General features: G+C 38.5%; 1 protein-coding gene across 3 annotated transcripts in view; it reads left to right on the top strand.

Annotated features, from left to right (window-relative positions):
• LOC127874737 (rab3 GTPase-activating protein non-catalytic subunit-like) overlaps positions 1 to 12,060 on the top strand; it is a 45,032-nt gene extending 32,972 nt beyond the window's left edge. For 2 of the 3 annotated variants that reach the window (XM_052419281.1, XM_052419283.1), the window contains 4 exons: positions 1,205 to 1,294; positions 2,453 to 2,695; positions 3,184 to 3,342; positions 11,001 to 12,060. In XM_052419281.1, coding sequence (XP_052275241.1) covers positions 1,205 to 1,294; positions 2,453 to 2,695; positions 3,184 to 3,342; positions 11,001 to 11,141 — 633 coding nt within the window. In that variant the 3' untranslated portion in view covers positions 11,142 to 12,060. Of the gene's footprint in view, positions 1 to 1,204; positions 1,295 to 2,452; positions 2,696 to 3,183; positions 3,343 to 8,033; positions 8,061 to 11,000 lie in introns of all 3 variants that reach the window. The other variant, XM_052419282.1, reaches the window with a different exon arrangement.
• The last annotated feature ends 3,720 nt before the right edge of the window (positions 12,061 to 15,780 follow it).

Consider the following 15,780-nt stretch of genomic DNA (forward strand, 5'->3'; position numbering starts at 1 on the left):
AACTTTTGAAGCTTTTAGCTAACAAATCTCATCTGTATATCAATTTCAACTATTTTATTTCTTCAAGAGTTTAATAGTAAATGTTCAGTGAATGTCAATTGCAAATGTGTTTCAGAAAGACTTTGTCACCAATATAATAATGTAACTGAACCATTATAATAATGTAAATAAATGTTTTGATTATGCTTGATTGTACTATTATTTGTAAGCATATCTGCAATATGGCTTCTGTTTGGTATGGTATGGTTGATGCGCTTACCCATTTACTAGATTAACCAAACGGTTCCATTTCCTTACTGCCAAGTGCCTAACATATAGGATAGTGTAAAAATATTCATCAGAGAGAAAATAAAAAATGACTGGCCCTTAACTGTAGGAGTGATGCTACAATAAACAAACGTCTTAGTTTTCCTCTACATTATCTTAAAACTACAAACCAGACAGTAGTGTGCATCTGGCCACCATTAACCCTTTCCCCTTAGATACATATTTTGACGCATTTGTAGTCCCTTAGAAAGTTACATTTAACTAAATACCTTTCTTACTAAATTCAAGTTTTAAAGGCTTTATTTCCAACCCTTAGTTACTGATGAGCAGCACACAGCATAAAACCTGAATAGACTGCGAGTTACTCCAAGCTGTTCTGGTTTTATACTGGTTGCAAAAGCCATTTTCAATTTGCTTCTGAGTGGGAAGTGTTAAATAGCCACAGAATATATCCGGGTAGATCACTTCTGTGCATGAATGTATGTGCCTTGTTCTGGGAAAAGTGGGCTTAAAGTATGTGCGTAACATGTCAGGGACGCAACTTTCCGCCTAATCTGAGTTTTTGTTTAGAAGAGATTTTTTAGTTTCTATGCTTTTACAAATATCAACAAAATTGATAAAAGAGAAAAGTGTTGTTGCTGACCAGCCTTTGCAGACTGCACTGAATGCAAATATGTTAACCCTTTCAGTGCGGGAACCGAATTTTGAAGGCCTTTGCAAACAGTTTGGATCCAGATGAGACGCCACAGAACGTGGCGTCTCATCAGGATCCAAACTGTTTGCTATTCTGATAATATTCTTTGAAAAAAATCGAAGAAAATGCTTATTTTAGAAATTCAGCAGAAGACATTTTAGCAGACGACAAATTTCCCAGCATGCAAAGTGTTAAGCTCAGTGTTTCCAAAACAAGGTTTATGTATTTGCTGTACGCTTGCAGGGTAGACACGCACTGAGTCAGGAGCTGCATGCACATCCCCTGCTGCCTACAACCAGCGTGGACTCCAGTGTGGCTGCCCTACGAAAACAGGTACATATAGGATAGGGATTGTTAGGTTAAGTGTGTTGCCATAGGTCATGGGGAGAGTACATATAGGATGGGGATTGTTAGGTTTAGTGTTTTGTTATAGGTCATGGGGATTGTGCATATAGGATAGGGATTGTTAGGTTTGGTGTGTTGCCATAGGTCATGGGGATTGTACATATAGGATGGGATTGTTACGTTTTAGTGTGTTGCTATATGTCATGGGGATTGTACATATAGGATAGGGATTGTTAGGTTTGGTGTGTTGTTATAGGTCATGGGGATTGTACATATAGGGTAGGGATTGTTAGGTTTAGTGTGTTGCTATAGGTCATGGGGGTTGTACAAATAGGATAGGGATTGTTAGGTTTAGTGTGTTTCAATAGGTCATGGGGATTGTACTTATAGGATAGGGATTGTTAGGTTTAGTGCATTACCATATGTCATGGGGAGTGTACATATAGGATACAGATTGTTAGGTTTAGTGTGTTGCTATAGGTCATGGGGGTTGTACATATAGGATAGGGATTGTTAGGTTTGGTGTGTTGTTATAGGTCATGGGGATTGTACATATAGGATACAGATTGTTAGGTTTAGTGTGTCTCTATAGGTCATGGGGGTTGTACATATAGGATAGGGATTGTTAGGTTTGGTGTGTTGTTATAGGTCATGGGGATTGTACATATAGGGTAGGGATTGTTAGGTTTAGTGTGTTGCTATAGGTCATGGGGGTTGTACAAATAGGATAGGGATTGTTAGGTTTAGTGTGTCTCTATAGGTCATGGGGTTTGTACAAATAGGATAGGATTGTAAAGTTAAGTGTGTTGCCATATGTCATGGGGATTGTACATATAGGATAGGGATTGTTAGATTTGGTGTGTTGCTATAGGTCATGGGGATTGTACATATAGGAGAGGGATTGTTAGGTTTAGTGTGTTGCTGTAGGTCATGGGGACTATTGTGTTGCTTATTCTCAATTTGAAGTATTGAATGTAGAGATTGTTTTGTAAGTAATTTGTGAATATTATATAGCTGAAAAGTTGTTTTTCTGGTCAAATTTACGAAAAGCACATGTACCTCAGCTAACTTACCTATGTTACAGAAATGATTTATTACCCAACATTGTATTTGTATTGTGTGTAAAATCAAGGCTATTTTTTCCAGTTCTTGACAAGAGTGATCACTGAGTCAGTGAAGAAGATGCGAGAGTTCTGTCCTGTGAGCTCTTCTGACAATGCTGGTTCCCCATCCAGTGTGTCCGTCAGCAAGCTGAGGTCAAGTGAGGCTGGACGCTGGCCGGGCACCATCCTTGACCTTGCTGACCAGTTTGGCCTTGACCTTGATCAGCTCAAGCAGCACCAGGTGTGTGAGCTCTACTCTGCTGGCTTTGACAAGCTCGCTGAAGAGGTACACACTGGCTTTTATCTGGATTTATTTTATTAGTTTCTGGAATGGTATTAATTTGCAGGTTAAGATTCAATCTTAAGTTTGATGATGCTTGAAAATTTAACTCCATCAATACTGGGAAAGAAAACAAAACACTATGGCAGAGTATCAATGGCTCGTATCTTGTGTTAAGAATTTTATGTGTCAATTTTAATCTTATGGTGTGCCTCAAGGCTCTCTCCTCAATAAGTGCATTTCGTTATTGTGGACATCAATGAAAAGGTGGTCTGTGTTGGTTGCTCACTCATTATATATCTATGCAGGTGTTCACTCATTATATGTCTATGCAGGTGTTCACTCATTATATGCTTATGCAGGTGTTCACTCATTATATGGCTATGCAGTTGTTCACTCATTATATGCCTATGCAGGTGTTCACTCATTATATGTCTATGCAGGTGTTCACTTATATATGTCTGGCAGGTGCTCACTCATTATATGTCTTGCAGGTGCTGGTGACCGTGAATGACCGCCAGTCCCTGGGTGCCCAGCTGCTGACCATATGTGGACAGCGAGTGGCCTACAAGCTGGCCGGCATGGACGCCCAGATGATGGTAGATCTCATGTCAAACGTCAACCCTGCCCTATCCACCTGGCTCAAAGCTATGGTATGTAGGTATAAACCCTGTCTTATTCACCTGGCTCAAAGCTATGGTATGTAGTGGTGAACCCTGTCCTATCCACCTGCCTCAAAGCTATGGTATGTAGTGGTGAACCCGCTTCTATCAACCTGACTCAAAGCTTTGGTATGTAGTGGTCAACCCTGTCCTGTCCACCTGTCTCAAAGCTATGGTATGTAGTGGTGAACCCTGTCCTGTCCACCTGTCTCAAAGCAATGGTATGTAGTGGTCAACCCTGTCCTATCCACTTGGCTCAAAGCTATGGTATGTAGTGGTGAACCCTGCCCTATCCACCTGGCTCAAAGCTATGGTATGTAGTGATGAACCCTGTCCTATCCACCTGGCTCAAAGCTATGGTATGTTGTTGTGAACCCTGACCTATCCACATGGCTCAAAGCTATGGTGTGTAGTGATGAACCCTGCCCTATCCACCTGGCTCAAAGCTATGGTATGTAGTGATGAACCCTGACCTATCCACCTGGCTCAAAGCTATTGTATGTAGTGGTCAACCCTGCCTTATCCACCTGGCTCAAAGCTATTATATGTAGTGGTGATCCCCGCCCTATCCACCTGGCTCAAAGCTATGGTATGTAGTTGTCAACCCTGCCCTATCCACCTGGCTCAAAGCTATTGTATGTAGTGGTGAACCCTGCCATATCCACCTGGCTTAAAGCTATTGTATGTAGTGGTGATCCCTGCCCTATCCACCTGGCATAAAGCTATGGTATGTAGTTGTGAACCCTGCCCTATCCACCTTGCTTAAAGCTATTGTATGTAGTGGTGAAGTCTGTCCTATCCACCTGGCTCAAAGCTATGGTATGTAGTGGTGAACCCTGCCCTATCCACCTGGCTTAAAGCTATTGTATGTAGTGGTGATCCCTGCCCTATCCACCTGGCTTAAAGCAATGGTATTAGTGGTGAACCCTGACCTATCCACATGTCTCAAAGCTATGGAATGTTGTGGTGAACCCTGACCTATCCACCTGGCTCAAAGCTATGGTATGTAGTGGTGAACCCTGTCCTATACACCTGGCTTAAAGCTATGGTGTGTATTGGGAATATCTTAACAAGGTTTTGGTTTTATTTACATTACTGAAGTATATAATTTTTAGAATGCAATGTAGGTTTTCATGTACCTAACCATCTTTTGTTTATTTATTATTTTCAAATACAAGGAAGTTTTTGTGCTAAGTTATTGAAAAACCTAAGTTTAATAAAGAAAACAGATATCTCACAACTTGAATATAGTTTTTATTAGCTCAGCTGTCATGAAGTGACATGTAGAGCTTATGTGACCGTGTGATGTCCGATGTCCGTTGTGCGTGCGTGCGTTCGTCAACAATTTGTTTGTGTAGACAATAGAGGTCACAGTTTTCATCCAATCTTTATGAAATTTGGTCAGAATGGTGATCTTGATGAAATCTGGGTTGGGATTGTATTTGGGTCATCTGGGGTCAAAAACTAGGTCACTAGGTCAAATAATAGTAAAACCTTTTGTAGACAATAGAGGTCACAGTTTTCATCCAATCTTTATGAAATTTGATTAGAATGTTTATCTTCATGAAATCTGGGTTGGGATTGTATTTGAGTCACCTGGGATCAAAAACTAGGTCACTAGGTCAAATAATAATTATAGGTCGCTGTGGTGTAATGGATATGGTGTCCGCCTAGCGACCGGGGGGTCACGGGTTCGATCCCCACCGTGGGAGCGTTCTTTAGATCTCCCCCAAAGACACCAAGTACTGGTTCTAGGCCCAGGAAACGGACTCGAGAGCGTTAATATAAGCCTTAGGCTTTCGATGCAATCGAGCTAAAATAAATAGGTTTAAACTAAATAATAGAAAAATCTTTTGTAGACAATAGAGGTCACAGTTTTCATCCAATCTTTATAAAATTGATCAGAATGTTTATCTTAACTCCAATAGCAACACCGCCACGGGGCCTGACAAAAAAGCATATTTAATGTTTAAAAATATGCCAGCCATAACTGTGAAAATTTGGCTTAACCTTTTCAATCAGGTGTATAGGACAGGCAGGATACCACCCGAGTGGAAGCAGGCCACAGTGATTCCAATTCCTAAACCCTGTAAAGACAAAAATGATCCAAACTCATATCGTCCAATAAGTTTAACATCACATGCAGGTAAATTATTAGAAATAATGGTCAAAAATAGATTAGAACACTTCTTGGAATCAAATAACATACTAAACCCCTTCCAGTCTGGCTTTAGGAAGGGGTGATCCACTCTTGATCAGCTAGCTAGATTACAACATGATATTCTTTCTGCAAAAAATCAAGGGCAATCAGTATTAGCAATTTGTTTGGACCTTCAGGCCGCCTTTGATTTAACATGGACCTTTGGCATATTAAAAAAGCTAGCTGACTATGGAATCACTGGATACTGTTTCCACTACCTCAGAGCTTTCCTAGAGGGCCGTAAAATCCAGGTCAGGGTCGATGGGGAGTTATCAGAGGTAGCCATAACTGACCGCGGAACTCCCCAGGAGTCCGTAATATCCCCAACTCTGTTCTCCCTCATCGTAAACGGTCTACCTGATGCCGTAAAAGACTCAGGAATGGTTATCTCCCAGTTTGCCGATGACTCAGGCACTTGGTTAAAGGGGTCTAACATGTTACACCTGCAAAAGAGGGCTCAAGCAGGCTTAGACTCCATATGGAAATGGGCAATTGAATGGGGATTCAAAATTTCTCCAACCAAAACAGTACGAGTACTATTTGGCAACCAATTTCAGCACTCTTTGGACCTAAATTTAGGCGGCACCAAAATTATCTTTGAAAAAGTGGTGAAATTTCTAGGTGTACCTAGATAATTAGTTAACCTTTACTCACCACTTCAAATATTTGGCAGAAAGGTGCGAAAGGGACCTAAATTTAATGAGAATGTTAAGAGGCACAAGTTTCGGATCAGATAAAAATAGCCTCTTAACTCTCTACAAGTCCCTTATATGTCCAAAGCTAGATTATGGAGCCCAGATCTATGCATGTGCAGAGCCAAATGGTTGATGCCATTCAACACAAGGACCTAAGGATAGCTCTGAGAGCCCTAAACTGTACACCAGGTGCACTGCTTGAGGAGGAGGCCGGTGTGCTGCCTCTTGACTTGCGTAGAAAACAACAGTCCCTTAACTTCTGGGCCAGGGCTAAGTCTCGGCATGGATCAAACCCCGTTAACAAACTTGTCGGGACTGGCACCTTCATCAAGGGGAAAATACTTAAGCGTAAGCATGTGTCGCCCTACCTTTTGGTGCGAGTATTAGGACCCTGGTGGAGGATGCCGGCCTCGACAAGGTACCTGTAGCAGACCTGAGGCCCTCCAAGACCCCCCCCCCCCCCCCCCCCCCCCCCCCCCCCCGGAAGCTTGGACCCATTGATGTTGACCTATCACTCTCTAATAAAATAACGAAAACTGACTTGCCACAACTCATCAAGTCAGAAGCTCTCTCTCTTATAGATAATATGTATGCTGAGCATCTAAAAATCTACACTGACGGCTCCAAATGCCCTAACCCTAATTTGGTAGCCAACTCTTTTGTAATTCCTTCAAAAAACATTAGTAAAACACTCAGGCTCAGCAACAATCTCTCTATTTTTACAGCAGAACGTTTGGCAATTAAATACTCTCTGTGCTGGATATTGGTTAATAAACCTACTAAAACTGCTATTTTATCAGACTCAATGTCATCTCTTGAGTCTATAAAAAACAGAAATAGCAGATCTAGGCCTGATATTTTAGCTAGCATTTAGGAACTTCATCAACAGTGCCTAGATAAATCTTTAAAGGTCACATTAGTATGGTGTCCAGCACATGTCAACATCAGTGGGAATGAGCAGGCCGACAGGGGGGCCAAGGAGGGCCTCTTGAGGGGGGCCGTAGATGCTGGGGAACCCCTGGCACCTACTGAGATCTACTCCCTGACAAAGAAATTTGTAATGGGTGAGTGGAATCTCCGGACCGACAATTTGTCTTCCCGTCGACATACTTTTACCAGACCCGCGAAAACCCTCAGGCCGCCAGACAGATACTCAGCAAGCATTGTGCTTGACAGAGCCATCACGCGCCTGAGGATGGGAACCACCCTATTACCCGGTGGCGCGGGAAAGTATGTCCTCTGTATAGACCCCGCATGTCCTAGGTGCCAGGAACCCCTCACTGCGCCCCACATGCTGCTGCACTGTCCTAACCACAAGGCGCAGAGGGACCACCTCGAAGCTGCATTGCACTCCCATGGACTAGTTTTAAACCTTTCCAACGTGCTAGACCTCAAGGGAGCAGCTAGGGGCCAGGTCTTCTCTGCCCTCGCCAAATACCTTCTGGATTGTCAAATAACTGACAAAATCTAGGTCATTGGGGGAGGGAGAGCAGCCAACACCCACCCAATTATCCACTCTTGTGACTATTTTCTTTCAAACTGTGTAATCTTTGCACAAAACTGACGCAATCTAGTAATTGTGTTGGATTTGTGTCTCTTTTACACAACCTTTATTTTAGCTTTTAATGGGTCTATTGTTCTACCCCGCCCTTTCTAAATCAGGCCAATGGTATTGACCTGGTCTTCTTTATTTTAATACATTTTTATGAGAGTATGACGTTAGTCCACCATTTACATTATTCAGTTTCTTAATATATACATATTTTATGTCAGTTTTTATTTAAAAGAAAGGACGAGGCTGACCAGTAACCTGGGTATGTTGGCTGCATTGCACCCGCCCCTTCCCCTCTGACACCCCCTTCTCCTTCAAACTCGAAGAGCCATGCCAGACAGGAGTGCACGGTGCAGGGTCATGTACCCCTTGCAATACCATTTTAACCCTTAAGGGTATTTTCAATTTATGTGATTATTGTAGCTCTCCCTATAAGAGGTATAGTAACCATCATAACAAATAAAGTACTGCTGTACAATTATATCTTAATCTTGAGAAACTTACTAATTTTGTATAGTAAGTATATAAGGTGTTCTTGTAACTTTTCTTTTAACTTGCATCATCCCCTATATATTAATTTCTATAGTATGGATGCTAGCTTTTTGTGGATTATTCCCTGCATTGTTGTATGAGTTGGTCCTTACCAATCCCACATATTACTATAATATTTCAATATAATAAACATTAGAGTGTATTATCTCTTTCTTTTTATTTATTAATCACCATGTGTAGTTTACTTAGTTCCATCTACCGTGCACTCCCTCTGGTCTAGGGGACAAAACCATCAATACTTCTTCATACAAAATTATCTCCCTTACACAAACCCATGTTCATTTGCCCCTGCTGGAAACCCCCTACCCCACCACATCTACCTACACTTCCAAACTCCTTCTTTTAACACCCAAGGGTGGCAACTTGTTCTCTTACCTATAAATAAGTGCATATAATATTGTACATTCTGTACATAATTTGCCTTCAAGTATAAACTTTGTTTGTTCTGTCAAATTTTTACTGTAAAGTACATTGTTTTACCATTGATTTTTATGTGGCCCTAAAGAGGTAACAGTTTGGCGACACGCAAGTTACCTGTAAATATATAAATATTATCATTAAATTTCTTTTAAATATTGTCTTAACGCCACTCTGGGGGGACGTCCTTCTTACATAGCCCAATCCTCTATAAGTTCCATGCAGACAGGGTCTTAGGTTGGAGCATCACGGCTATATTCCTTGTCTGCAAGTGTTCAACATTGTGCCACACTTACAAACACATGCTTATCTTAATACTAAATATAATTTTTAACTATATTGTATTACCAATCTCAATTGTTTGTTAGAAAATATATAATTGCATGTTTACATGCAAATCCCCTTCCTTTTTTTCTTATCAGAGCTATTAAAAACAGGCTCTACCTTCCCCTATTAATTAAGGTTTTCAAATCTATATATCTTACCATCGCTTAGAGCTCCTAGCATAACATTTAACACAAACACCAAATAACACCTATCCATAGGTTTATTATTTATGTAGATATATAGTGGCAATGTTGAACCACTTTGTGATCTGAAAAAACCTAAAATATTAATAATTGTTGCATATATTATACATATCACACTTTCATGTAATCTTTTCTATCCCTAGAAACATTGAATTAAAATTATTTTATTATGTTAACTTTTACAATAAAACCACAGATCACAAAGTCTAAAGACTCATACAACAGTATGTGTGTTTTCACCGTCTTTACTTATAAAAATTGGGCTATTCTTTCTCTCTTTCCTTCTTAAAAAAACACAAAACAAACAATAACATACAATAACAACATTATATTAATAATAATAATTAATAAGAAGTACAGTAACATAACATAAACATGGTAATTTATAAATATAAAACAAGTCCAAGTTCTTTTGGATTTATTCATCCTTTTTCTTTCATTTTTATATTTCCTACATAGAAAATATAACTGTTTACTTTTTGTAAAGTGCAATATCAAGGTCGTCCGCCGTGGGAAAATTCTATTTTTAAACGGATTGATCTACTTGTAATTCTTAATAAGAAATTTCGGCCAATCAGCGCCATCGTTTTAAAAGTCTATTAACGAATAAAAACGCCGCTTTTTAACAGTGAAATCGGGCTGTCCATTTTATGGCCGTTTTCGACCTTTAAAATGCAGAGTTTTAATGTTAAGCAGTGTGCTGGGGCAATGGTTTTTAACCGAAGTCCCGAGGGTAAACAATCCCATTAGTTTATCTTGATGAAATCTGGGTTGGGATTGTATTTGGGTCACCTGGGGTCAAAAACTAGGTCACTAGGTCAAATAATAGAAAAACCTTGTGTAGACAATAGAGGTCACAGTTTTCATATAATCTTTATGAAATTTGGTCAGAGTGTTTATCTTGATGAAATCTGGGTTGGGATTGTATTTGGTTAGTCAGGTGAGCGATTCAGGGCCATCATGGCCCTATTGTGATTAAAAAGAGAAGCATTTTAAAGATTGCAAGGTCTTTGGATTCATTGAAGCATATTATTGTTACATTTGGTCTGATGTATTTATATATTGTACTTTTTGACAATTTTTGGAACGTGTAGTCCTGTTTCCCTATCTATTCAACCTTTTAGTTTAGTTAAACCTATTTATTTTTGCTCGATTGCATTGAAAGCTTAAGGCTATTTGAAACGCTCTCTAGTCAGTGTTCTGGGTAGAACCAGTACTTTGTGTCTATAGGGGAGATCTTAAGAACGCTCCCATAGTGGGGATGGAACCCGTAACCTCCCTATTGCTAGGTGGGCACCATGTCCCCTACGCCACTTAAAAATATAAACGTAAAATAAACAAGTTTTAAGGCAAACATGTACTCTGTAATTGAAAGATGTATGTAAAAATGTTTGTTAAATGTTTAATGTAAATTGCAAAACATTTGGGCAGTGCCTTGTGAAAAAGGGGTTAAATGCATGTGCCTAAAGTGTCGTCCCAGTTTAGCCTTTGCAGTCCGCACAGGCTAATTAGGGAAGACACTTTCCGCTATTTACTGTTTAAAGAAAGTCTCTTCTTAGCAAAAATCCAGTTTAGGGGGAAAGTGTCATCCCTGATTAGCCTGTGCGGACTGCACAGGCTTATCTGGGATGACACTTTACATATATGCATTAAACCTCCTTTTCACAGAGAACGGCCCAATTATTTGCATTACTATGTTTCAGAATGCTGGCTTGCTTCTTCAAGCTGATGTAGAGACATCTTATATACAGAACCTAATTCACCAGACTTTAATTCACCTGTCCGAGGACCACCCACTTCATGGCATTGCCCAGGCATTAGAATCTCTCTCCCATGTTTTGTGATTGGGATCATTTATATAATTACATTTATATCCTTTATTTTCTTATATGATTGAAAATAATACTGTCATAAACCATATATTTTACGTTTGAGGCTTGTTTCTCATAAACAAGGTTAACTTTTATATATTATTTGTGTTTGCCATCAGAATGATAGGCATACATTGTCTGATACGTTCAGATATTGTTGTTTTCGCTAGGTGTATTTGTATTATGTTATTTTATGTCTTTCATGATTACTTTAGAATAAGTGTACTTATGAGTCTTATTTCTGTCGGGCATGTTTCTTTACTATGTTCGGAGAATGTGTCGTGAAGTGTTTTGAACATGTACTTTGTATTGAACTTTGTATAAAACCTTTTCCGTTGTAACTGAAAGGGATTATTGATTACACCTGGTTCTTGCCAACTTCAGTGTATCCGTTTGAATCAGTGCAACCGATATATGCCGCCTTCTTTAAAATAGTGTAGAAGTACTCCAGCAATGTCAACCAAACTTATGGAGATAATAGTGTTACTTGGACCACATTAACTTGGTAGGGGACCGTTGTTTTGTCTTTGGAAAAGATCTTCATAATAAAGAAGCCTTATAATATAACATTAAATTTAACATTGCATCGGCAAAGGCCTAACAATCTTATTCCAAAGCATCAATATCATGAAAAAGGAAGTAATGCTATTGCGTTCGGTTTATTTTATTACTGACTGCCAGAAGACTGCATACTTCTGTTATAATATCGTTTTTATGTGAATATGCTGTATTATTTGATAACAGTACTTTTAGCCAAAGTATATTTGTTTTGATTGTTGTTATGCTTCGTTGACTGTTTTCCTTCATAACTGTGTTATACAATTTTGGTGAACGTGCAATGCTAGTGTTGTGGAACGGAACATGATTATCAGCTTTTCGCTTATGTGTATTCATTTTATTAAATGAAACTGTTTTATTGAAAATGTTAAATGTATTTATTTATGTATTCAACCGTTTCAAATATATTCCTTATTATGCAATTTACATAAATGACAAATTGAATGCCTTGTGTTTGTTGAGATATGGTTTTCGCCAAATCCGCGAAGTTTTTCCTCCCGTGTCACTTTCATCTGTGTTCACTCTGAATTCCTACCAAACATAGATTCAAAACTCATGTCTGGTAATGAAAAACGCGGCGATTTGGTTTAGTTGAAAGTGAAAGACCATGTGTTATTGAGCCAGACTTTCCTTGCCAATTTGCAGGGTTACACCTGCTGTCAATTACAGCCCAATCTGGTACAGACTCGGACTTACTTGGCGAATAGAGTCGTGCATAGTGCGCCCTGATGTGCCATGTGCGTCACACGTGTACAGCGCGTGGTTAGCGTTTTTCTGATTGTGTTTTTATTTCATTGATGTCGGAAACGTTTGTTCGTTATAGCACGTGTAAAGGTTATCAGTAAAGGAAGTCTTTAATACAATAAATTGCACACAATTAAGAGAGCTGCAATGCACTGTTCATAGAAAAGGATGTATTTAAACGGTGGTTAAAGATAACTAGGATTGTTTATTAAATTTTGAAGTCCGACAAATCACCAGACATATGAATGCCGATTCTCATGAGCATTATAATTACTGACATACAACTTGATTATTTCATCAGTCACTTTCTTTTTGCTTGTAATTGGTTATGTTGTATAAGAAAAGGAAGTACGTGAAATATATTTCCCAGTTTCAAACTGAAACAAGTTGATCACCAATAGTATACAACGGTAGTAACGATTTGTATTATGACCACGCTAGGTTATAATGAAAATATACCAAGTCACATTAACACATATTAAGTTTTAATAATTTCCCCGTCAAAAATGAATAATATGATAGTTAAAATAGTCCATGTGTAAATCTAGTAACATTTAACGTTTTAAATATGAAACACAAAGATTTTTACTCGACGAAAATAGATATCGATATAATTTTAAATAATGCATAGTGATACATAAACCTTAGAATTTATGTCTAGGGTTTACAATTTCTTAAATAGTCTCGGACTTCTTAGTGATTGTGCAAACTTCTCGAAATAGAAACTCCGAAAACTTCAGCATTTTCGTTAACCCGTTGCGACCTCGAGATAAAGAAGTTTTACTGTATTTTCTTACACATGTTTTAATTTCTCTGTTAAAAAGCTGTTGTCAGTTAAACAGACGTTACAAAAAAACCCAACAACATAAAATGCAACATAACTCATTACATTTTGTCTCAACTGGTCTAGCATCTCGTGTTTACTCGCACATGTGTACATAACGTTTACGGATTCATCATATTACGGAATACCGTTAAAGCCATCGTGGTAACGCATTAAAATCCGCAGGGCGACAATTCGATAGTACGATGGCGACAAATGCGATAGTACGATAGCGATAATGCGGCAGTACGATTGTGACAACGCGATAGTACGATTGCGACAGTGCGAAAGTACGATGGCGACAATGCGATAGTCATATCGTACTGTCGCCATCGCATATTCGCCATCGTACTATCGCGTTATCTTACTTTCGTCATCGTATTTTCACATTGTCGCCATCGTACTATCGCACTTTCACCATGTTATTGTCGCATTGGCGTCATCGTATTGTCGCCATCGAACTATCACATTGTCGCCATCGTACAATCGCACTGTTGCAATCGTATTGTCGCACTGTCGTCATCGTATTATCGCATTGTCGCCATCGTACTATCGCGTTATCGCACTGTCGTCATCGTATTTTCGCATTGTCGCCATCGTACTATCGCACTGTCGCCATCGTATTGTCACACTGGCGTCATCGTACTATCGCATTGTCGCCATCGTACTACCGCATTGTCGCCATCGTACTATCGCATTGTCGCCCTCTGGATTTTACGGTATTCCGTACCATATACCGGTAACAACTCTATCGCCATACACTACAACATACGAATAAAATATACATGAGGGCACGAGGTTCGTACTGCTGAAGATGTAAACCTGAATACCATGTTCACCATGTCCATATAAAATAGCTGTACAATGTAGGCATTTTAAAAAGTTCTCGGACATATTTCCATATAATAGCGAAGATGATGGAAGATGATTACTAATTAACAGTTATTAATCGTGTTGACGATTTTCTTACAAATTAATCATTGCACAATATTAATTACACTAGATTTACTTACTTACCAGCGATTATGCCATTTAATCAAATCAATTACTTCCTCACATGTTTTGCTATTAAAATAATTAAGAAAGAATGGCTGGTGATTCACAGAGCCTAGAAATCAACACACTCTTGCCTGCAGAGCTTGTTGCCAACTTCTGTCCCCGATTTTAAGATAATGTTTAAAGACTAATATGGTTTTTAAGAGTAAATGGATTGAGTCTTGTATTCAATATATGAGTAACTGGATTGATTATTTTTTATTCAATGCAGCCGTATTGCTGTTTTATACTTAATGGTGTTGTATATAATAGTGTTATTTAGTTCATTCCTTATATAATTTCATTTAAATCTTGTAATATGTGTATAATGACATGTCTGTACACTTATTGCAATATCCAACACAGTTTTCCTCAGCTTATCCATTTGAAACAGGCATACAGAGACATGTTCACAGATTTTTTTTCAATAAACTTATTAACATATCTTAAATATTCGGAATAGTTTTAAACAACGAAACAAGGAAAATGTATATATCTAATACACAAAAAAACGCACCTGCCTTGTGACTCGACATATCGAAGCCAAAGCTATCTCGCTATCACTGCTACTTAAACGGTAGATTTAAACGTAATGTCGGTGATATATGGGGTTTTAATTATCGATTTTGATTGGTTATAATCAATAACCGCACATACTATATGTGCATGTTTCTTAGTTAGGACTGTTATTTTGCATGTTTCTTAGTTAGGACTGTTATTTGGCTTGTTTCTTAGTTAGGACTGTTATTTGCATGTTTCTTAGTTAGGACTGTTATTTTGCATGTTTCTTAGTTAGGACTGTTATTTGGCTTGTTTCTTAGTTAGGACTGTTATTTGCATGTTTCTTAGTAAGGACTGTTATTTGGCTTGTTTGTTAGTTAGGACTGTTATTTTGCATGTTTGTTAGTTAGGACTGTTATTTTGCATGTTTCTTAGTTAGGACTGTTATTTGGCTTGTTTCTTAGTTAGGACTGTTATTTTGCATGTTTCTTAGTTAGGACTGTTATTTGGCTTGTTTCTTAGTTAGGACTGTTATTTGCATGTTTCTTAGTTAGGACTGTTATTTGGCTTGTTTCTTAGTTAGGACTGTTATTTTGCATGTTTCTTAATTAGGACTGTTATTTGCATGTTTCTTAGTTAGGACTGTTATTTGGCTTGTTTCTTAGTTAGGACTGTTATTTTTGCATGTTTCTTAATTAGGACTGTTATTTTGCATGTTTCTTAGTTAGGACTGTTATTTGGCTTGTTTCTTAGTTAGGACTGTTATTTTGCATGTTTCTTAATTAGGACTGTTATTTGGCATGTTTCTTAGTTAGGACTGTTATTTGGCATGTTTCTTAGTTAGGACTGTTATTTGGCATGTTTCTTAGTTAGGACTGGTATTTGGCTTGTTTGAATATAATGCATACATGTTTTTTAATTTTGAATGAGAACTAGAATGCAAGTCTTTGA

The sequence above is a fragment of the Dreissena polymorpha genome, chromosome 3 (genome assembly GCF_020536995.1).
Source record: "Dreissena polymorpha isolate Duluth1 chromosome 3, UMN_Dpol_1.0, whole genome shotgun sequence".
Lineage (NCBI taxonomy): Eukaryota > Metazoa > Mollusca > Bivalvia > Myida > Dreissenidae > Dreissena > Dreissena polymorpha.